The 24,421-nt window shown below is 39.8% G+C and overlaps 1 protein-coding gene across 13 annotated transcripts in view; it reads right to left on the bottom strand.

Moving 5' to 3' along the window:
• The window catches only part of KIF1B (kinesin family member 1B), a 170,583-nt gene that overhangs the window by 69,325 nt on the left and 76,837 nt on the right, over positions 1-24,421 (bottom strand). For 12 of the 13 annotated variants that reach the window (XM_058443749.1, XM_032758878.2, XM_032758879.2 and 9 more), the window contains 5 exons: positions 21,367-21,446; positions 20,765-20,871; positions 19,866-19,949; positions 19,454-19,634; positions 19,285-19,357 (listed from right to left, as the gene is read on the bottom strand). In XM_058443749.1, the coding sequence (XP_058299732.1) occupies positions 19,285-19,357; positions 19,454-19,634; positions 19,866-19,949; positions 20,765-20,871; positions 21,367-21,446 (525 nt within the window). Of the gene's footprint in view, positions 1-2,529; positions 13,232-19,284; positions 19,358-19,453; positions 19,635-19,865; positions 19,950-20,764; positions 20,872-21,366; positions 21,447-24,421 lie in introns of those variants that run through there. The other variant, XM_032758877.2, reaches the window with a different exon arrangement.

Genomic DNA, 24,421 nt, shown 5'->3' with positions numbered 1-24,421 from the left:
GCATGGGAAACAGAATATGCATATGATCCAAAGTCCATGCCCAGATATCTAATAGTAAGAAGGGAAATGATGTATTTACAATGGAGAGAGCTGGGAAACATCACATTAACCAAATTTACCAAACTTTAACATTATTGATAATCGGACAAATTGACATTTTATGTCTACTGATGTGATGCAACAGGAAGTACACAACATCACCATTAGAGCAATCTTTTTCCTTTTTTTTGGAGACAGGGTCTCCCTCTGTCACCCAGGCTGGGGTGCAATAGTACAATCATAGCTCACTATAACCTTGACCTCTCAAGCTCAAGTGATCCTCCTGCCTCAGCCTCCCAAGTAGCTGGGACTACAAGAGTGAGCCAACGTGCCTGGCCCCTTTATAGCATTCTTTTTTTTTTTTTTTGAGATGGAGTTTTGCTCTGTCACCCAGGCTGGAGTGCAGTGGCACAGTCTCAGCTCACTATAACCTCTGCCTCCCAGGTTCAAGCAATTCTCCTGCCTCAGCCTCCCAAATAGCTGGGACTACAGGTGTGTGCCACCATGCCCAACTAAATTTTGTATTTTTAATAGAGAGGGGGTTTCACCATGTTGGCCAGGCTGGTCTCGAACTCCTGACCTCAGGTGATCCACCCATCTTGGCCTCCCAAAGTGCTGGGATTAGAGGCGTGAGCCACTGCACCTGGCCCCTTTATAGCATTCTTAACAAAAAGATTTAACGTGAATCTAATACTGAGGAAACAATCAGACAAATCAGAACGTGGCCTAGACAATTCAAAATACCAGTGTAATGAAAGATTTAAAAAATCACAACCAAATGAAATATATAAACCTTGACTGGATCTTGGATTAAAACACTCTTTCCTAATTTTTGATTTAATTAAGAAAATTTGAAAATGGACTGTACATGATATAATATTGAATCAATATGGAATCAGTATTAAATTTCCCAGATGGGATAGTGGTATTAGGAGAATATTCCTGGCTGGGTGCAGTGGCTCATGCCTGTAATCCCAGCACTTTGGGAGGCCGAGGCAGGCGGATCACCTGAGGTCAGGAGTTCAAGACCAGCCTGGCCAACATGGTGAAACCCCATCTATACAAAAACACAAAATTAGCCGGGCATGATAGCAGGTGCCTGTAGTCCCAGCTACTTCGGAGGCTGAGGCGGGAGAATCACTTCAACCCGGGAGGCGTAGTTTGCAGTGAGCAGAGATTGCGCCATTGCACTCCAGCCTAGGCGACAGAGCGAGACTCTGTCTTAAAAAAAAAAAAAAAAAAAAAAGAACATTCTTGATTTTAGGAGGTAAGCATGGAAGTATTTGGGGTAAACTGTCATGATATCTATAATTTTCACATAATTCAGGAAAAATATATAAGTATGGGTATACAAAAGTTCATTATAGTATTTTTTTTTCAGCGTCTCTGAAATGTCTCAAAAAGCTGGGGAGTAGGGGGAAAACTATACATTACATGGAATTATTTTAGCAAAAAGAGAAAAGCTGCTGCTTTACCTAAAAATCATCAGGTAGAAAAAAATGTTAATACTTTATCTTGAGGATTTCTTCAAGAATAAGTTGACAGGCTGGTCAAACTACCAATGAACACAAAATTCTCAGACTCTGACAGTTAAGGTATGAGGATGACCTTCCCTAACAGCTGTGGCTGTGCTTTAGTAACCAAAACTAACATGAAAAGATTTCCCATAGCCCTATGAATCTAAAAAGTTTAACTAGGCCAGGTGTGGTGGCACATGCCTGTAATCCCAGCACTCTGGGAGGCAGAGGCGGGTGGATCACTTGAGCTCAGGAGTTTGAGACCAGTCCGGGCAACATGGTGAGACCCTGTTTCTGCTAAAAACAAAAATTAGCCGGACTTAGTGGAGGGCATATGTAGTCCCAGTTACTCAGGAGGCTAAGGTGGAAGGATCACTTGAGCCCAGGAAGTGGAGGTTGCAGTGAGCCAAGATTGTGCCACTCCACTCCAGCCTGGAGGACACAGTGAGACCCCATCTCAAAAACAACAACAACAAAAACAAACAAACAAAAAACTTTAACTGCATTTTGACCACAATTGATAGTTAAAATATCAACATCATCTATTGAATTGGCCCCCTCTCCAAATATCATCACCATTTCCCACAACAAACGGCTAATTAATGAGATTCACATACTATTGTTCTGTTCATTTTGTGACAAAAACTAATTATGGAAGGCACATTAAAAAATAATATATTTTGGCTGGACACGGTGGCTCATGCCTGTAATCCCGGCACTTTGGGAGGCCGAGGCGGGTGAGTTAGGAGTTCGAGACCAGCCTGGCTGACTGGTGAAACCCCATCTCTACTAATAATACAAAAATTAGCTGGGCGTCGTGGCACACGCCTGTAATCCCAGCTACTCGGGAGGCTGAGGCAGGAGAATTGCTTGAACCCAGGAGGCAGAGGTTGCTGTGAGCCGAGATCTCGCCACTGCACTCCAGCCTGGGCAACAAGAATGAAATTCTGTCTCAATAATAATAATAATAATAATAATTTTTTCAGTAGACATTTATGTTTATAAGAAATCCTAATGGCCAAGCGCGGTGGCTCACACCTGTAATCTCAGCACTTTGGGAGGCCAAGGCGGGCGGATCATGAGGTCAGGAGATCAAGACCATCCTGGCTAACACGGTGAAACCCCATCTCTACTAAAAATACAAAAAATTAGCCGGGTGTGGTGGTGGGCACCTGTAGTCCCAGCTACTCGGGAGCCTGAGGCAGGAGAATGGTGTGAACCCAGGAAGCGGAGCTTGCAGTGAGCTGAGATTGCGCCACTGCACTCCAGCCTGGCTGACAGAGCGAGACTCCATTTCAAAAAAAAAAAAAAAAATCCTAACTAGTTCAAAATATGCCCCATATTTATAAAGGCACAGCACTGGCTGTTCTCTCTACTAGAATGTTCTCTCCTACCTATCTACCCTGGTTTTTAAGCTTATTTTGTATTAGGAAGTGTTCTTAATGTTAAACATGAATTATTACAATCTTCTCAATAACCTTATAAAGATGGTACTAGGCTAGGCGTGGTGGCTCATGCCTGTAATCCCAGAACTTTGGGAGGCCGAGGTGGGCGGATCACCTGAGGTCAGGAGTTCGAAATCAGTCTGGTCAACATGGCAAAATTCATCTCTACTAAAAATACAAAAAAATAAGCAGGGCGTGGTGGCGTGTGCCTGTAGTCTCAGCTACTTGGGAGGCTGAGCCACAAGAATCGCTTGAACCGGGGCGGCAGAGGTTGCAGTGAGCCAAGATCGTGCTACACACTCCAGCCTAGGTGACAGAGCAAGCCTCTGTCTCAATAAAAAAAAAACAAAAAACGAAACAACAAAAAAAATAAAGATGGTACTATATAGTTAGCCTCATGTTAAAGAGAAAGGAAGAGGTTAAGCAAATGCTAAAAATGGGACTTGAGCCCAGGCAATCCAGAGCATGATTTTTAAACCATTATCCATCCATCCATTCAGCAAATACCTTTTGTGCTCCTACTATGTGCCAAATGCTAGTGGTCAATAAGACAAGGGTTCCATTGACAACGGAGACAGAGATGATAAAGAGCAAACAAAATATAGACGGATTTTAGTGGAGAGTACTAGTATGAAGAAAGATAAAGGTAGGGTTAGAGACTACCAGGGAGAAGAATGGGAGACAGACTTCTAGACTGAGTGGTCTGGGAAGGGTTAAGCAAGCACGCAGAGGTCTTTGGCGGGGGTTATTCTACTCAAAGTAATAGTAACAGCAAGTGCCAAGGTCCTGAAATGGCAAGGGGCACCACATATTTCAGGAAAAGCAAGAAAACTTGTGTGGATGGAATGGCAGAGTAGGGAGACGGGTAGGAGATGCATCAGATGTAATCAGGTAGCAAATGAGGTATGGTGGCCTTATAGACCATGGTAAGGTCTGGGGATATTATTCTAATAGAAACTGCTGGGTGGTTTAGAGCTGGGATATGTTTTAAAAACATTATTGTCTGTGGAACTTAGGAGGAACTATGGAAATAAGAAGAATGGTCATGAGGCTGTCACAGCACTGTCCAGCACCATGGTGGTTTGGACCAGGGTATTAGCAGCAAAGGTGGTGAAAAGAGATGGAGTCAGGATATGTTTTACAGGGAGAGCAAACAGGATCTACTCATGATCTGATCATGAGATGTGAAGAAAAAGAGAAACTAAAGATAACTTGGATTTCTGGCCTGAGCTAGCTGCTCCAGTTCAAATGGTTTAAATGTAAGGTGCCTGCCAGTGATCTGGATGTCAGGTAGTAGTTGTATGTCAACATCTAGAGCTCAGGGTAGGGGCCCAGGCTGGAGAGAGAGGACACCTGAGAGTCAGCAGAAGGCGAGGCGGGGCAGAGGTTTGCAGACACAATGACTCCCTGGGACTGGCTCTGGCCCTCCCGCTGAGTAGCCTGTTACACTGGGAAAGTATGTGAAAAGGAAATAAGCAATACCTACCTCACAGAAGAGGGGTGTTGTGAGGACTCAATGAGTCAATACATGTAAAAGGTTTATGTGTATTAATACATGTAATACATGCTCAATATACGAGTTATCATTATCTTCATCATCAGTACAAAAATGGAAGGGGGAACAGAGAAACATATAGAAATAGCCACGGTCTGTGTCCAGAGACCATGATGGAGCAGCTAGAAAGGTTCAAGGAAAAGAAGAAGCTAAGAGAAGAAAGTGTCCCATGAAGAGTAGGCAACTGTGTCAAATGCCAGAGACATTCAGGAAGATGAGGACTGAGAAAATGCACTGAATCTGTCATCAAGAAGAGCTTTCATGACCCTGATAAGAGCAGCTTTGGTGGTGAGGGGAGAACAAGAGTCTGACTAGATGAGTTCCAGCAAGAATGAGGATAGGAAATAATGAAAAGAAAAAATGGGGCCAGGAGCGGTGGCTCACACCTGTAATCCCAGCACTTTGGGAGGCTGAGACAGGTGGATCACTTGAGGTCAGGAGTTCAAGACCAGCCTAGCCAACATGGTGAGACCCCGTCCGTCTCTACTAAAAATACAAAAATTAGCTGGGTGTGGTGGCGTTCACCTGTAGTCCCAGCTACTCAGGAGGCAGGAGAATCACTTGAACCCAGAAGGTGGAGGTTGCAGTGAGCTGAGATTGTGCCACTGTACTCCAGCCTGGGGTGACAGAATGAGACTCTATCTCAAAAAAAAAAAAAAAAAAAGAATGGGAGGTGGGCAAGTGGGACATAATAAGTACAGAAAACTTTTGCAACTGGTGACACGTTTGCATGCTGGCAGGAATAATCCAGGAGAGAAACTGATGATGTAAAAGAGAAGGGGGTAAATGTTCAACAAGTTCTTGAGAGGGCATGGAATGCAGGGAGCAAGGGCTGGGCTAGGAGAGGATCAAGGATAGTTTATCCACTAACAGGAGGGAAAGCCCAGTACAGGTATGGATGGATGATGCAGGCAAAACTAGACAAAGGAAGAAAACAAAGTTTCTTCTGACTGCTTTTTTTCCTCAGTGAAACAAAAACATTGTCAGCTAACAGCAATGAGAGGCCACCTTTCATTCCCAAAGGCACCCGTTAAACCCTTTCAGAGCACCTTCTATTTTTCCATCATGGTACTTGTCACAAATGTACTGACTCACTACTGGTGTGGTTATTACAGCTGTCTCCCTCCATAACTCTGAGAACTTTATGAGGCCAGGGATCACGCATTTGTCACTTACCACTTATCCCAGCAACTGGCATATATCTGTCTTCTGGATCACATACACAGTCACATACTGATCTTTTAGATAAATATTTATCAGAAGTAGCTATCTTCTAGATCTCCAGCCCACTGCCTGTTTCTGTAAACATAGTTTGACTGGAACACGGCCACCCTTGTTCATTTCCATATTGTCTATGGCTGCTTTCCTACTACAATAATAGAGTTGAATAGTTTCACAAAAAAGACCACATGGTCCACTAAGTCTAAAATATTTACTATCTAGCGTTTTATAGAAAATGCTTACCAAGCCCCCATTCCAGATCACTGGTTATCAAAGTTGTTTACTGGACCAGCAGCATCAGTATCACCTGGGAATTTATCGGATATGCAAATTTATCAGGTTTCGCCCCAGACCTAGCGAATCAGAAACTCTGGAGGTGGGCCCAATAGTCTGTGTTCTCATAAGACCCCAAAATTCTAACTGACATTAAAGTTTAAGAACCATTCTTCCAGGTTATGGATTTATATGACTGGTGAAGTGAATAAGACAGATACGGCATTTATTCTAGGTGAGTTTACATTCTCATGGAAGAACCAAGCAAGTACAAAGAAAAGATAATTACAGGCCATCATTATTAAAACAGTGAGTCAACTTGTGGTAGGCTGGGCAGAAAGAGCTGAGGAGCTCAAGTTTGGAAGGGGAGGTAAGCATGATGGAAATGGGCTCCAGGCTTGAGAAGTGCAAGAGCCCAGAGGTGGGAAGAAACTTGGCATATACAAGGAACAAAAGGGCAGAGTGCCTGTGGTGTGAGAGTGACAGTGTTAAGAGTGATAGGTAAGCAGCCAAAACACGTAAATCCTTGGAGACTAAAGTAAGACTAAGATTCTTTCATGCAATGGAAAGCCCCTGAGGACACTGACAAGATATGATTTATGTTTTTAAAAGATGATGTTGGTGACTATGTGGACAATGGATTATAGGGGTCAAGAATAGAAGCAAAGAGACAAGCTAGGGTATTGCAGTACTCTCGATGAGAGATGATGGTGGTACAATTCAGGCACCTCTGAGAAGGTGATATTTAAAGTAAAATCAATATCACCATTCTGAGTTTTCCGGTTAGGCTGTTTTAGACATTAGAAGCTTGGCTCCTAATGGCAGATTATAATTAGCAAGCAATAGCCGGAAGGAAAATATCCACACCCAAGATGACACCCCAGTTGTTGACAACACTTAACTTCGCTCCTCACCACCAGCAGCACTGTGTGGCCACAAGTCTCATCAGCACAGTGTCACTACATATATCACACTGTAATCTTCTGTGTCACCCTATAAATGGTAGGGACATTGCAACTTTTCCATCAGTTTCTCCGACAGCAGAGGAATACAAAGTACCTGAAGGAAAAGGGTATGAGGCCGAAAGCAGACCGATTCAGGCATAACACTTCTCTAAAGTTCCAGATTTCATATTAAAAACTCATGTGGATTTTGTATTCTATCCCATGATGCATGATTATGTTGTTTTTAAACATTAAAAAATAATGTCAGGTCAAAATTTTCAATGAGACTAGTGGTCCATTCCAGAAAAATATTCTGCTTTGTCTTGTTTCCTCTCTAGTGTACCACCGATACTCTGGGTGAAGAAAAGCAGAGGTTAAAGGAGAAAGAAAAGCTGCAGAGTCACTCAAAACTTTTTAGAAATTTAGTTTCTGCCCATATAAAGGGAAATAAATCATTTCATTTTAAAGAACTTCAAACCAAGAGTATGTAGAGAAAAAACTGAAAACATGGTTCAACTAAACTCAAATCAGAAAGTAACATCCTTGTTCCTCTTTTGTAAGAAAAGATTTTATGTAAGTGAAATGTGTCATAAAATAGGGCTGAAAGATCTCATTTAAGATAGAATTTTGTTAAACAGAAAAGGGTAGCTAAAGCAAAAGCTTTAAAACTAATCAAGTTCACATAGAAATATTAAAAAGAAGATTTAGTTTACAACCATCTTCAGATGAAAAAGCAATAAATAAAAGTCAAAACCAGGTTTAGTTAGCATTACCTTGGCTTTCCTTTTCCCTCTTCCCACATAGAGAGAAATCAGACTCTTAAAAGATGACTTCAACTTTTATTGAATGAGGTCTTTATTTTTTAACATTACAAACTAACACTCCCTTTCTGAAAAGGCAGATCTTACACTCAAAGACAATCTTCAAGCATTTTTTGTTGTTGTTTAAGAAATTGAGGGGGGAAATCCACAGTTTATTAACAAGAAGATTCAAAACTTCATTTTACAGTAATAATGGGACAACACCTAATACATTTCACAATCAAAAGTGGTTCAAGCTAAGAATATCTAGAACAGATTTTAAAATCTGGGAAAGATGACATAAACTGGACAATTATCAGTATTGCTCATCACAATTTTGGCTCTAACAGTACAGAACAAATGCTTGTTCTGCACTGTGCCTAAGACGGTCCCTTCATTAAGGTTCACCAGGATACAGGCAGCATCCCCTCCTCCCAGTCATTTGTACAAATCATTAAGGCGAATCTACAAAGGACCAGTAAGGCACTGGGGCACAGAAGCTGACTGCAGGAAGTCTATGTAACTTCTGGTAGTAAAACAGCCTTTAATGCAGACATAGGTGTGACAAATTCAGTGTTTTGTTTTTTTCAGTGTCAACTTGCACCTAAAGCACAAAAGGTCACTTCAAGTCACTTCAATGTAATAAACAATTCCCATTCATCACATTACCGGTGAAAAGAGAAATAATTCACTGGGCTAGAAGGAATTAGAAGCAGGAATAAAGAAAATGCCCTTTGGTTTACACTTACTAAAGAGAATGTCTTTAACTCTCCAAGGAATACCATTCTGCTTTGTGAAATTATACCAATTAATTAGGACTCCTCTATTTCCCATTAATGTCGGATCATCACATAACTTCAATAGAATAAACACTTTTTTCCCACTTTGCTATAATAATAGCTAGGGATACCTCAACAATGTAATAATAGTTTAAATTATGACCATTTCTCTTTGGCCTTGTGGTATTTAAGCTTAGAGAAAAATTACATTAAAAAAACAAACAGGCCAGGCGCGGTGGCTCACGCCTGTAATCTCAGCACTTTGGGAGGCCAAGGCAGGTGGATCACCTGAGGTTAGGAGTTCGAGACCAGCCTGACCAACATGGTGAAACCCCGTCTCTACTAAAAATACAAAAGTTAGCCAGGCGTGGTGGCATGCACCTGTAGTCCCAGCTACCCAGGAGGCTGAGATAGGAGAATTGCTTGAACCCGGGAGGCAGAGGTTGCAGTGAGCTGAGATTGTGCCACTGCGCTCCAGCCTGGGCGACGGAGCAAGACTGTCACAAAACAACAACAACAAAAACAAAATACAAAGTAATATGGACCATACCAAGAGCTCACAAAAGCATGGCACTAGTTACTTATTTAGTAAGAGATTCAATTAAGCAATTTTATTCATACAGAGTTATTCTCTAGGATAAGCATTTGCTCAGAAATGCATCATGGGACATACACAGCAGTCAATAAAACCTTGGTTAATTTCTTCCTGGTCATGTGTGAAATTAAGGGATATTTTAGCTATCTAAATATTTCAGCAACATGAGGACACCTGGGATTAACAGATGAAGCACAAATATAAACCCAATTCTTTGGAATATCACTGTGGACATAGTCCGTACCACAATCCACAGCTGTAAATGAATATATTATACAACTCTTCATTCTACAGTGTTACCTAATCACCAGTGGAGAGTAACTCATTCACTCCCATGAAAAGACCACTGTAAGAATGAAAATATATGGACCTACCCTATGTTATCTCAAGTTAGGGAAATGAGAGTCCATTTTGCTACCGAGTTGAAACCTGAATAATATAATAAATATTACCTTTTTTTTTTTTTAAAGACAGGTTCTCACTCTGTTGCCCTGGCTGCAGTGCATTGGCTATTCATAGGCAAGATCCCATTACCGATCAGCCTGGGAGTTCTGGCCTGCTCCATTTCCAACCTGGGCTGGGTTCACCCCTCCTTAGGCAAGTTTGTGGTTTCCCGCTTCAGGGATATCACCATATTGATGCCAAACTTACACCCAACTGGCATAGTGTACCACAGGCCAGAACTCCTGGGCTCTAGGGATCCTCCTGCTTCAGCCTCCCGAGTAGCTGGGGCTGTAGGCATGTGCCACCAAACCTAGCAATTATTATTTTTAATCTTAGAAAATAAATTGTGTCTAGAAAGGAATAGTTCGCACATTTATGTCTAAAGAGGAATAAAAAAGGACAACTGGGTTTACACAAAATGCATTGAAGTGACTGATTTGAAGCAGCCTATCAAGTACATTCAAACCAAATGGCACAGGAGATTGTCATCTCAGTAAGTCAACCCATTACAGACATCATTTACCCATGTCTAATCTGCTATAAAACCTCAGTTGAAGACTTCAACTGTTCTAGCTATGAAAGCAAAAATATCTCTCAAAGCTTCTCTTTTTAAGGGGAAAAAATATTAACTGGAAGCAACTTTCTGTGCATTAAGAAAGTATTTTCTTAGAGGCAAAGAAAAAATACTATGATTAAAAATATGTGTTCTAATAAAGCAGAGTGCCCACACGCAAAGGAAAAAAAAAAAACATAATCACAATCTTTAAGGCTTCCTTGAATGCTAACTGCTATCTTGGCTGTAGTTTTTCACACCATTTGGAAGACAAGTGTTTGACAGATGATTTCATGTGACTTAGCAATCTTCCAGAACATGAAGTCAGGCAATTTCAGACATCTCTGGCTCTTCACACTGCCTCTTAGAAAAGTTTTTGACAAACTCAAGAGATGAGGAACGATGTAGAAAATAATTCTTTTCTTCCCATTAAAATCCATCTTTCTTAGTGGATTCTCCAGTGAGGCAAACTGAGACCACAACCAAATAAAATGAGGTATTGATACAATAAATGATCATCAGGACTTCGCCTTCCTTGTTTGAGTGTCTACAAGCATTACTACTGCTAACCAAAGAGTAGTTTATTATGTATCATCTCCTTTATTCCAAGCCCAACCAAAGTTAACTTTTATTTCACTATTTCATCAACTATTGGAAAAAAGCAGCACCACAGAGCCATATGCTGTAGCTTTGTCCCCATGTCTGTCCCACTTCTTCCCTCTCAAGCCAAATAACCTCCTTACAAGCTATACAAGTTTTTTGTTGGTATTTCTGTTGGCATGGTTTTGGTGAATAGTTCACTTTGTGTGCATGTGTGTCAAATGACACACTGAACTTCAAAATGCAAACCACAAACAGAATCCCAGACACAGTGCCAATTTATAGATTCTGATATGACAAATTTCATACATATTCTGATACATTCAAAAGAAAAAAACCATTATATGAGTTTTTTGTAAAATACAGAATAAAAGAAGACGTGGAAGTTCTGTGGAAGATGCAAAGCTATGTATTGCAAGATATGTTTGAAGACCTTTAGTTTTGGCTTACGAAAATTCTAATTATATTTAAAGAAGGGAACAGACGTGGATGAGAAATCCAAAGCTGTGCCCACCCAGTTGCATGTTATTATTTTTAAACCAATTTCTAACATTTATGAAGAATAACAGACATTTAATTCTGCTTATCAAATTCTCCTCTTGAATTTCTGCATAAACTAAGAGGCAGGTCTTTCTGGATGTCAGATTAATTTATAGGCATTATAAAAACATAACAAACTTACATCAAGATGGGACAAGTCTGTGTAAGTAAGTATATTAATTATCTAGGCACTAAAAAAGGAGGAACGTTTCAGAAAAAGGAGTTTTGATGCTTTATCCAAAATTCCAGAAACTGCCCATTTATGGCATACAAGCAAAAAGGAGGTGTTGAAACTTTTACCAGTGTTTTAACAATATAAAACCAGTTAATATTTATAATGTAAATAATAAGAACTCAAGGCCAAAGGTAGAACCAAATCAAATCATGAGCTAACACTGTCTGTTTCTTCCACCATGATTTCAAGTTTGTCCAGTAACTGATTTATACTGTGGTTTCTCGACCAGCTTTGAGATTGGGTGCTGAGAACTGTCTCCTCATCCGCGGAGGTGTCACAAACTGGCTACAGTGGCTGGGTTTGTCAGTCTGCTTCTGATAGGAAGTAGCTGCACTGCCCTCTAACTGACCTCCAGTGTTATAATTATAGTAAGACTGACGGTGTTGATGAATATGGCGCTTTGCCTGGAAAGTCTGTACATCAGCAGTGGGGTGACCACTGTGGGAGTTTAATGACTCCGCAGAGGCAGATGCCTGGCAGCGCGTACTTTTCGGCTGGCCATTATTGAGAGAATTGCTTCTCCAACGTAGTTGAGGTGGCTGTTGCTGATTATTAATGTGCTGCTTGCTAACTTGGATGTGATCTTGACTTCTCATTCCTTGAGAGCCCCATGGAAACTGGGGATCCTTAAAAGCTCCTTTACCCCCTTTTTCTTGGCTCTCTTCTTTATTCCCTTTCTTTGCTTCATCGTCTTTTGGAATCCTAAGCTCTATAACCTCATCTTCTGTTATGATGATATGTGTCCCAGGACTCCAAGAGTTTCTGTGTTTAGGGTTGCTCTTAAAGGGGAAGCGGGGCTTCCGGTTCTCAGGAGGGATGAACCTATGAGGTACATTCTGCCGACGAAGCTGCTTCGTTATCTCCTGCTGTTGCAAGTTCTTAAACCGAATTTGCTCTTGCCTCATCCAACGCAGACGTCCACGTCTAAAAGCTGGATCCCCATTCATCAGCTGGGAAACACGTTCTTCTTTTGCAAGTTCTCCATTGTCTCCTTTACTTACATTATTCTCAGAGGTGCTACTAACACCAGCACCAACAGGCTCCTTTGCTTTGTGGCTTCCTGGGCTTTTCTGTTCCTGAGATCCGATCAGTGGCAAGACTTTTTCCATTTTGAGCATTTTATTTCTTAAGACTTTTATCTCCTCGTCTTTCATATTATTTTGCTTTTTGACTTCTTGCAAAATATCTTCCAGCTTGTCTATATGAACCTTGAGGTCATCTACATCAGTGCTGCCTTTCCCAGTGGCCATGACGTCTTCGATCTTCTCATCCCCAACACCGACAGTATCCCAGACGTCCCTGGCCACTGCCCTCCAGGAGTCCCGCTCATTGGGGTCTTTCTTGCCATACATGGCACAAAGCTCCTTCATCTTGACAATGGCCAGGGCTTCAATCTCCTGCCGACTGTGCCTGAAGTCGTTGAGAGCAACCTCATAGCAAATCTCTTTGACAGCCTGAATTTTAAGATCTGAGATGGTGACCCACTTGGAATCTTTACTCAAGCGCCTTCTTTGGGGTATCTGATACATTTTAATTGGTTCACGTTTCTTCCCACTGCTGGGGAGGCCACATTTTTTAACAATGGTTTGCAACTTGCTGGGAGGTAGCTTTTCTCTCAGAGAAGTAATCAGTTTCCAGCTCTCTTCACACGACCTCTTGTCAGAATCGTCCCCGCTATCAGAATCCGCGTCCTTTGGAAAAACAAAATCAAAAAATGGCCCCAAAATAACCAAAATTAAAATGTAAAAAAGGAAAATTAAATCGAAGAAAAAGCAAGCAAAAAAGCCTTAACCAAATTTAAAAATAAAACCAAAAAAAACTAAAAAACAAAACAAAACAAAAAAACCCCTCAATAATGTGGAAGTCTATTAAGACATACGCCTATGTACATTTCTATTAATATAAAGATTTGCTTATTTGGTGTCCCTAATCCAAATTTCCACTTTCTGGCTTAAGTGATGAAATTTGCCACCAAATTTCTTAGGAGAATTGACAACAGGGATGAGTTTGTCACCCTATGGTCATACAAAATTCAAATGTGTGACTTAACGACCTCACTATCTGAAGAAAATGAAGTAAAACCTAGGCCCCACACATCATGCTAACAACCCATGCAGACACTTCCCCACATTTGCCTTGGTTATTGCTGTTGCTTCTTCCAGAATCTCTTTCCCCCATGAGTGAGCACAGATGCCATACAAAGATGTGACGAGCAGGCGGATTAACAAAGGTTAGTAAGGCTGTAGGACGCCAGGTTTTGTTTAGCTTTACTAAAAGGAGCAGCCCTAGAAAAAAGTTAGAAGATGAGAATGTAGAAAAAGAAGCAGTCAAACAGGGATGATGTTAAAAATGCTAAGAATCCCTATGAGCAGACCATGTCAGTTCTTAATCAACCAAATGTTTTCTTCTGTAAGACAAGAGGGTTTGAAAATCATCTTTCCATGAGCAGAGGATTTGCTATTTTTTGTCATGTTAAATTTATCCATTTCCATTGTACAATTAAAGTGTGTTATCTGGATAACAAGAAAGCTTTTTTTTTTTTTTAAAGGATCCTCATAGTGGGTGTGTTTTGTCTTGTTTTTCACACACACAAATCAATAAAGACCTCACCTCCAGAATTTTGAGAAATAAATTACCCGAACAAAAATTAAGCTGGGCAAATATACTTCCACTGAATATAATTTAAAATTCCCCAAGTCACATTTTAATAAGTACAACTTAGAGATATTTTCTATCTAGAAAACCCAGGACATTTTTAGCTATTTGAGGAATATCACTTTAAGTGACAACTCTTCCAATAAACACATAAAACACAAAGATTATATACTCTGGTTACACAAAATTGATCCACTTTAAAAGGTTATCTTTAACTCTGTCTTTCCAGCTGTCTTTGCACCATTACCTCTTTTTCAGAAAACCTTACTTAGCCCTAAAACAGCAGCCTGATTTCACAACAGTGTAATTTCAAGGGCTGTTTAGATAATAACCAATAGCTCTTAACTAATACAAGCAAATCTTGATAACATGGATCTCTATGAAAGCAATGTTAGATTTAGAATTCCAAATAATAAGTGGGATTAGAAAGAATTTCTATTCGGGAGATAAAAGTTGCTGGGAAAAGAAAATACTCAGCTGCTCTGCCTATGAAGTAGCCATTCTTTATTGCTTTACTTTCTTTCTTTCTTTTCTTTTCTTTTCTTTCTTTTTTTTTTTGAGACAGAATCTTGCTCTGTCACCCAGGCTGGAGTGCCCGATCTCAGCTCACTGCAACCTCCACCTCTCGGGTTCAAGTGATTCTCCTGCCTCAGCCTCCCGAGTAGATGGGACTACAGGCACCTGCCACCACGCTTACCTAATTTTTGCATTTTGGGTAGAGATGGGGTTTCACCATGTTGGCCCGGCTGGTCTTGAACCCCTGACCTCAGGTGATCCGCCCACCTCGGCCTCCCAAAGTGCTGGGATTACAGGGGTGAGCCACCGCACCCAGCTTATTCCTTTACTTTCTTAATAAACATGCTTTCACTTAAAAAAAAAAAAAAACTCAACTCATAGATGAGTAGTTCAGGGCAGTCTAATAAATGAAAATAGTTACTAACAGTCAATCTTTTATTCACTGTGGTTACCAAAACTATCTCTAGAGGAGTTTGTTTGTTTGAAACTGATAAATAGTACCTTGCCTCTTAGACCAAAGTTTGTTGTTTTTGTTTGTTTCTTTGTTTGCTTTGTTTTTTGAGACAGGGACCCAAACTGGTCTCAAACACTTGCGCTCAAGTGATCTTCCTGCCTTAGCTGGGACTACAGGCACACATCACCACACCTGACAAAACCAAAGATTTGCCTGTATAGTCACTTTCTAAGGAACAAAAAAGTAACTTTCCACAATAATAATAATAATTTGGCCTCTGAATTTAAAAATCTTGCCACTGATTTGTATTATTTCTATTGACCTACAAATGAGTACTAAGCCCATTTATAACTCCCACCTATTTGATAACTTAGCAACAAAAGCTTGCTAAATTTATACAGACTCTACATTAATTTTTCTTTTCATTTTTAGTTTTAAAAATCAGAATGGCTAATTTTAAGTGATAAATATGACATTCATAAATATTAGATAAAAAGCTATGTCTGACTCCTGAAGAGGCTTTGCAAATATGTATAAACTGAATTTTACAGAACATAAACAAATTCTCTTTGATTCTTTCCCACATAACTAACAACTATCACTTTTTTTCTGGCTGTTTTTCTTTTCCTCTTCAAATTGCTTAAGGATGAAATGAATATTACCTAACTCAGGAAATGACAAGTATTCTAAGAATTGTTTTAATATCATGCTTAAGAGACAAAAGTTATCTTTAAACTCTAAAATAAAATATAAATAAGTCTACATAAATCCAAAAGAACTCAACTCAAGTTAAATCTAGCAGCCATCATTTTCTTTCTTTTTAAAATACTGCCATTTTGACTCTGTAGAGTACGTCCTCTTTAAAGTTCAAATGTATCACCCTGTCCCATATTGATGGTAATACTAAAAACTGTATGCAAAGTTTATGTGATATAAATCCTATCTCCATGTCAAAAAAAGAACTTTTTATATTTATTTATTTATATTATTATTATTTGAGACTGAGTCTAGCTTGATCGCCCAGGCTGGAGTGCAGTTGCGCGATCTCAGCTCACTGCAACCTCTGCCTGCTAGGTTCAAGGAATTCTCCTGCCTCAGCCTCCCAAGCAGCTGGGATTACAGGCGCCCACCATGACGTCCTGCTAATTTTTGTATTTTCAGTAGAGATGGGGTTTCACTATGTTGGCCAGGCTGGTCTCGAACTCCTGACCTCAAGTGATCTGCCAGCCCTGGCCTCCCAAAGTGCTGGGATTACAGGCGTGAGCCACCGCGCCTGGCCAGATTTTTAAAATATTTAGATTCATTTATTAAGGAGTTGGAAAAGCTACTGAAGTCTGGTCAATTCACATGTCACAAAATGATCCTTCGGCTTTCATTAAACGCCAAATGCAAAGTAGGCCTCCTAAAGAGACTCTCCAAGGAACTTATGCAAATAAGAAGAGGGAAGATCCCAAAACTGTGTGTAAAAAGCAAGCACAGAAAGGACCAGTGTATCCTAGAGCACTAACTGAAGAAAATACTCAGCACCCTAACAATGTGATGCATTTGGGAACTATCAGAATAGAAAACTCATGAGCCTGAATTCCATTGTTTAATGCTGACATTATGCAAAAAATGATTACATATGGTAAATATTAAATAAATATTTACTGATTAATAATTCCTTTGTGTTCTCTCAATGTTTATTCACAGGGTGCATTAGAAATACATCTGTTAATTGACCAATACAGGGTAATATATAAAGATGTTTTCCATTCAGTATTACTACTGGTAGATATTCTTCAGGCTAAAGTGTTAGAAATCAGCTCCTCCCTTAAGTCAAGAAATGAAAGTGGAACAAACAGACCTTTGAGAGGAAAGCAACTTCCTTGCTTTAAGATGCTGCTCTTGAAATCCTGGCTTGCTTTCAGATAAACAGAGCAAACAACAACCAGAATCTGATTATCTGCAGGGTATGTACATTCCCTAGAAACTAAATACGTCTTAGACATTCACTTTCTCTTTATTTAGTGGCCATCTTTATTTTAGGGCACAGAATGATCACCAACTCTTGGTTATGGACAGCACCAGGCATCCTTATTCTGCCGTGCTTAGTTACTCTAAGTGAGGTCCCAGGACCAGCAGCATTGGCATCACCTAGGAGCTTGTTGGAAATGCACACTCAGGTCCCAACCCAGACTTACTCAATCAGTATCTACATTTTTATTTTATTTTTTTTTTTGAGATGGAGTTAGGCTCTTGTTGCCCAGGCTAGAGTGCAATGGCGTAATATCGGCTCACTGCAACCTCCACCTCCCGGGTTCAAGTGGTTCTCCTGCCTCAGCCTCCTGCGTAGGTGGGATTAGCCCGCCACTATGCCCAGCTACTTTTTTGTATTTTTAGTAGACATGGGGTTTCACTATGTTGGCCAGGCTGGTCTCAAACTCCTGACCTCAGGTGATCCACCCGCCTCGGCTTCCCAAAGTGCTGGGATTACAGGCGTGAGCCACCGCACCCAGCCAAGTTTTGGTTTCCTCAACTGGAGGTAATATTACATATTTTATTTATACATATGCATAAGTAAACAAAGAGGGTTGTTTTGAGGGTCAAATAAATTGATGGATGTTAACGCTCTCTGTAAATTATAAAGCACTATACAAATACAAGGCATTATTGTTAATAATAGAGCTTAATTACACCTATCCTCGTTTGATCTCTCACAGACCATCAGAGGCATGTTATTAGAATGTACTACATTATTAAGATAAAAGACTTCCTGTGTCACAAACCTTTCAAGCCACTAATCACATTGTAGCTAGTTCTTTCCGTTTTCATTAAAAAATGCTAAAAAGGCCTCCTAAAGAGCCTCTGTCGGTAACACTGCTATTATCTTGCCCCAAACCCTTGATTTATTCTTACAATCCATTCTTTTTAGGGCTTTACTATAATTTACAAGATAACAAACTAACTGGTTTAATCCATACCCATGCCTGAGAACTGAGGTACTCTGGAAAAGGTTGCTCTTGCTCAAGTCCTTCGTGTTTCTGGCCCACTTAGCACTAGCCCCTTCTTCTCCAAAGCACAGAGCATGACTATAAGGCTGTAGTTTACATGCTGTATTTTATACTAAGGAAAGAAGCCAGTGCTTGAATTTTCTCCCTAATGCTCACTTATCTTAAAAGAAAGATACAACTGAATCTTAAAAAATGAGAACTTCCTAAACTGCATCCACAGTATCCAAAGGTTAGTTATACTTTATTCTTACATAGCAAATGAATGCTGAGAAGGTTCTTATAACCACAGCTTTGTTAACCAAAATGGGTTGTTTGGTTGGCTTTAAAAATGAAAATCTAACTAATGGGTCAACTTATTTATTCATGAGATTCAGTTTCTATCAAATCTGGGAAATCAATTACCATTACAAAACGCTGAAGCCATTAGTATTATATCAATAGCTGGGACCTTAAACAGACTTTCCAGCTGCTCACTCAAATCCTCCTTTCCTCAAAGGAAGCAGGCCTTCTGTCCTGTCCGGGCTGGGTATGCAGCCTCTGCTCCCACTGCTACCACACATGCCACTGAGAACCTGATTGAGAATTCAGACTCCATGCAGGGGAACAGGAAAGGAGTAACACATGCAACTGTGCAGCAACACTTTTAGACACAGTTTAACTTAAAAAAAAAAAATCTGCCCAGCGTAAGAACAATCCCAAAGTCAGCCCAAGAGCAGAGAATTAGTACTATCAAGTGATCAGAAACAAAACCAAGGCAAACTCTCACCAAATTCAATATTCAGAGTAATTATCATTTAAAGAACCACCACTGAAGCAAATTCCAAAACCACTATCAAGAGGCAAAGGCTACCAGAAAAGCTCTATTTCCTTAAAAAGTATTTGGTTGTAACAGAAGTAAAGATTTGGCTTTAAGACATAAAAAGCCCAAAAGAGTACCTCTGTGGACTCTTTTTTCAGGCTAAGGCTACCGGGAGATTTAAGTTCATTCTCCATTAAGGAAATTAAAGAATAGTGCTTGGTATCATTGAGACAGAAGCAATTCGGGTGAGTGCTGCTCTGTGGAACAGGGAAAGTATGGGAACAAGCTGCCCTTTTCCCAACAGTTTAGCAGATTCAGGACTCCTACCAGTCTCTGCTGCTCCAAAAGAAGATCTGCTTCTTCCTTCTCCTTTTTGTATAAGATCTCCATTTCCTGTAGCCTAGAAGTAAAAAAAAAAAAAAAAAATCAAGAATGCTATTAATATTACATGTTTAAAAGAAGAAACAGTCATATGGGCTGCGTAACTGTGCATTACCTTTTCTCCATCTCTTGTTTCATATCAATTCCTTGTTTTTCCAGAAGCTCCCTCTGGGCAAACGTCCAGTCCACAGGCTCAGAGGGGGTCTCAGCAGAAGGAGTCTTCTCTCGCTCAGCTCGTGCTTGTTCCGGGTGGTTAAAGCGGAAAACATGGTTTTTACCCATGATGATACGGTTTCCTAGCACAAAACAGAAAAATAGGGTTAAGAAATAATTTTTTAAATATATAGTATCTATTTAATAACCTCACCCCTCCCTAATGTGAAAAGATAGCTTTCAGAGCTGCTGTTTTTACAGGAACAAAAATCCTAATGCTGACTATTACTTCAGCCTTTAAACAGTCAAAAATTAGAGTTGTCACAGAAGCCATGTGCACATTGCTGAAGACGGCAAACCTCTCCCAGTCTCACCTGAGCGCAGCTGAACAGGCTGGGACACCCTCTTGCCATTTACGTAGGTTTCTGAGCGCTCACAGGGCTCTAAGGTCACGATAACTAAGAGGAACAAACACAAACTAATGTTATCATCACAAACTACTGGAATCAAATAATGGAAAGCAGCTGCTTATCAGGATTTGTGGTAAGTAGAATAAATCCCTGCAATCAATCAAGTGGCTGAAGTTGTCTATACAGTAGTTCATTTTGGGGTACCAGAACTAGTCCCAATAGAAGAGGCTATCTGGGGCTATGGCTAACACAAGAACATTTAACTCTATTTGATAAACCTAAGAAGATGATAGGAAATATTAGTTTCAGTGATCTCTGACAGTTCAGTCAATAAAACTCAGAACCGTCAGAAATTGTAAGGATGAGACATAGGTAATAACCAGAAACTAAAGACTGAAAAGCTAATATTTTGATAAGGGAATGAGTGAATTATATAACAGAAAAAAATCATTAAATTGTTTTGTTAATAACTCAGGCAAAAATCAAGACTGACTTTTTCTTCCCTTTTAGATAAAAATAAATTCTGCTGGGTTAAGACTTAATGTCCTTCAAATCTCCTATTACCCAGGATATTTGCTATTTTCTTACTTTTCTATTAAATAATTAACATTCCAGACCAAGCCTAACTGCCTATGTCCTTCTCAGTTCTTGGCAGTAACAAAAGGGCTTCTTTTGTCCAAGCTATTTTCATGTAAAGTAGCCTTGTCCATCTCTGCATTCATAAGCAGCCCAGGTCTCTCCATTTTTCAGAATTAGATTATATAAGAAAGTATTACTGATAGACAGAGAATACAAAGTCTTAAGGATTTCTCATAATATAAAATGAAAAGGTTGTTGCTGAAGCTCCAGCCAGGAATGCTCACCTTCCCCACTGTTGTTTCTCTCACTCCGGAAGATACAATGTTCTTCTTTAATGTGAGCCCCGCTCAGCACTATGTCCTGGCGCCGCTCAGCATCTGCTTGGCCAACCCTGAACACAAGAGAAAGTGTTTCCCAGGGAAATTCAGACACAGAAAGCACTACAAACAACGAACCTCTTTATTCCAAAGAATATCCTTTGGTACGTACAAAAAAGGTTATTGCCTTGTTGCATCAGAAGCTTTCAACTACGAATTCTATCCTCACATATGATCAACCTCTCTACATTAGAATAAGAAACAAGGAGCACTGATATATCAATGTAACTCATACAGTATTATAAAAAGACATGAGTCAAATAAAATCCCTAAGGAATATATATTTGTTGAAGGAAAAAAAATTATTTAGGGTCTTCAGAGAAAAACTACATGTTAACTGGCTCCACTGGCAAAAACACATTATTTGGAAAGAGAGGATAGTTTGTAACTATTTCAGACAAAAAATACAGCAAATCATTACATTAATTTTTTCAACCCCTTCCCTTTAGTTATTCGATTATCTAAGAGGGGTAAAAACATGAAGTGACCAAAACAGGAAAGAAATATACCTTGTAATTCCATCTTTGATGTAATAAAGTAGGCACTCAGACATTAGTGGGTCTTCATTGAGGTTAACAAGATGTGGGGTCTGAAAAAGATTACAGATGATCAATTTGGAGCAGGGCACCATGAGAGAGCTGTGGTTAACAATAGGGGCCTACAAGAGGCCAGGCTTCTCCAACTCTCCACAGAGCCTAGAGAGGGATTTATTTTTATCCCTAGTTGTGGTTCCATAATAAAGAGAAAACACTCTCTTCAGGCCTCACCAAATGGAACAAGTGCATTCTATTTTATTTTAATTAATTAATTAATTAATTAATTTGAAACAGAGTCTCACTCTGTCTGGAGTACAGCGGCATGATCTTGATTCACTGCAACCTCTGCCTTCCAGGTTCAAGTGATTCTCCTGCCTCAGCCTCCCAAGTAGCTGGGATTACAGACGTTCGCCACTACGCCTGGCGAATTTTTCTATTTTTAGTGGAGACAGGGTTTCACCATGTTGGCCAGGCTGGTCTCCCAACTACTGACCTCAAGTAACTCACCCTCCTTGGCCTCCCAAAGTGTTGGGACTATAGGAGTGAGCCACTGTGCCTGGCATTCCATTTTAAAACATGAGTTCTGGGATAAAAAAACAAGACCCGATTTTTGATAAGGTCAAAGCACAAGGAAAAAATGAGGACAAGCCAATTCTCTGAATGGAATAATTATAATTTTTGTAAATGCCTGGGTAAAAATCTCAAGAAATATTTACTTTTATTAAAATGTCCCCATACCCCCCTACCACTTCCCACTATAATTTTTATCAGTTCTTCTATGATCTCAGTTATTATTAGTCTTTACCTTAAAAGATTTTAATTTACTAGTCTTTACCTTAAAGAAAAAAATAAAATTACTGATATTCGATAATATAAACATCTTCTAACAATCCTCTTCATCTAACTCTAAAAATATTAATTTCTAAAATCTTTTTAAAAAAAAACCAACCTTCCTCAGTGAAAATAACCCACTGGAATCCAAAAATAAGTCACATGGTCTTGAGGCCAAAATCTACTCAAGAGAGTGCCAGCAAATGTGGAAGAATGAAAGAAGAGTCAGATGAGGGGGCAGGAAAAGCAACTATAAAAGATGGTTAAAGAGAAATTTGAAAAACCTCCACATCTTCTCAACTAGCATCCACCTTTGTAGTTGAAGAACTTGACTGGTTTGAGAAAGTCAAAGCCCTTTGTGGGTAGCATTCTTTAAAGCACATCATGATTTGAAAAATGGAATTTCAGAAACAGGTCCTAAGACTGAGTTTGGATGTGGTCACTGGTATATCCCTTCCTTTCATGCAGAAGTCTAGAAAGCTAAAGCAAGATGGGTAAAATTAAAGTAAGAAAAAGCTTTGGAAGCAGAGATCTCACTTTGGAATTCCATGCAGTTTACATCTCAACATTTGTTCAAGTTATCTATGATTTATGTTAAATGCATAATATTTTCACTAGTTGTTATAATAAAAATTTTCCAGCCGGGCACGGTGGCTCACGCCTGTAATCCCAGCACTTTGGGAGGCTGAAGTGGGTGGATCACGAAGTCAAGAGATCAAGACCACCCTGGCCAACATGGTGAAACTCTGTCGCTACTAAAAATACAAAAATTAGCTGGGCATGGTGGCACACGCCTGCAGTCCAGCTACTCGGGAGGCTGAGGCAGGAGAATCGCTTGAACCCGGGAGGCGGAGCTTGCAGTGAGCCAAGATCACACCACTGCAGTCCAGCCTGGCGACAGAGCGAGACTCTGTCAAAAAAAAAAAAAAAAAAAATTTCCTCACAGTTTTTAACACCGTAAGATGTTATAAAATACCTTTAGATATATGCATAGGCAAAATTAAATTCCACCAAAACTGTAACTGCTAAAATCTATATAATCCTAAGTAATATATCTGAATAAATACATGTCTTACTGAAGGAAAAACTATTAAAACTGTGAAAACCACTAACCTTTCATAATATAAACATATAAAAGCCGGGTGCAGTGGCTCACGCTTGTAATCCCAGCACTTTGGGAGGCCGAGGCGGGCGGATCATGAGGTCAGGAGATCGAGACCACGGTGAAACCCCGTCTCTACTAAAAATAGAAAAAAATTAGCCGGGCGTGGTGGTGGGCGCCTGTAGTCCCAGCTACTCGGAGAGGCTGAGGCAGGAGAATGGCGTGAACCCGGGAGGCGGAGCTTGCAGTGAGCCAAGATTGCGCCACTGCACTCCAGCCTGGGCGACAGAGTGAGATTCCGTCTCAAAAAAAAAAAAAACAAAAAAAACCATATAAAATACTTACTGTTCTATTCTACAATATGCATCTAAAATGTCTTTACATCAGTCTTTTCTGTTGAAAATAACACATTGGAATTTGAAAAAAAAAAAAAAGTTATGTGGCCAGGATAGAAAAACGTAACCAGAAGAATTGTAGCGAAAACCACAGGAATATTTCATATCACATAAAAGTACCAATTCAAAACTCACCACCCTTGTATCCTAACTTAGAGAGATCATCAACAGAACCTATGCATAAAGATGTTTAAGTCACCAATAGCCAATGTGAGGTCACTTGAAATAAAGGACCATTTACTAGTGGCATAAAATACATGCTTTGTACATCGATATATGTTCTCCTATTCTCTGATACATAAGCACACAAAATAACCATTTGATAGTCATTTTCTAGTATCCAATAAGACTTTGCAACTTAGTTTTAGAAAAAAACAAAAAAACCCTTACTATTCTAATTAGCTAAAAGCTACCTAACTACTTTATAACTATGATTATGTAAAAAGGAAGGTAACTATTGGAGACACTTTTTTAAAAATGAAGAAGGAAGCAGAGGAGTCTAGAAGGATAGGGACAGGAATTGCTTTACTCAGTACAGTGGCTGTCTATAATACAAATTGCAGAAGCAAATGGAAGCAGTATTATTCTCCACAAACCTGTACAGCTGAAATTGGTTCCAAAAAGTTATAAAGCAGGGTAGACGACTTCTATGGGAAAATCTACATGAAAGAGTAGCCAAAACTGAAAGTATGCTAGGTTA

This window comes from Hylobates moloch, unplaced genomic scaffold, assembly GCF_009828535.3.
Source record: "Hylobates moloch isolate HMO894 unplaced genomic scaffold, HMol_V3 SCAFFOLD_9, whole genome shotgun sequence".
Classification (NCBI taxonomy): domain Eukaryota; kingdom Metazoa; phylum Chordata; class Mammalia; order Primates; family Hylobatidae; genus Hylobates; species Hylobates moloch.
The sequence above is the reverse complement of the archived record's forward strand: the minus strand, read 5'-3'. Positions and strand labels throughout refer to the sequence as shown.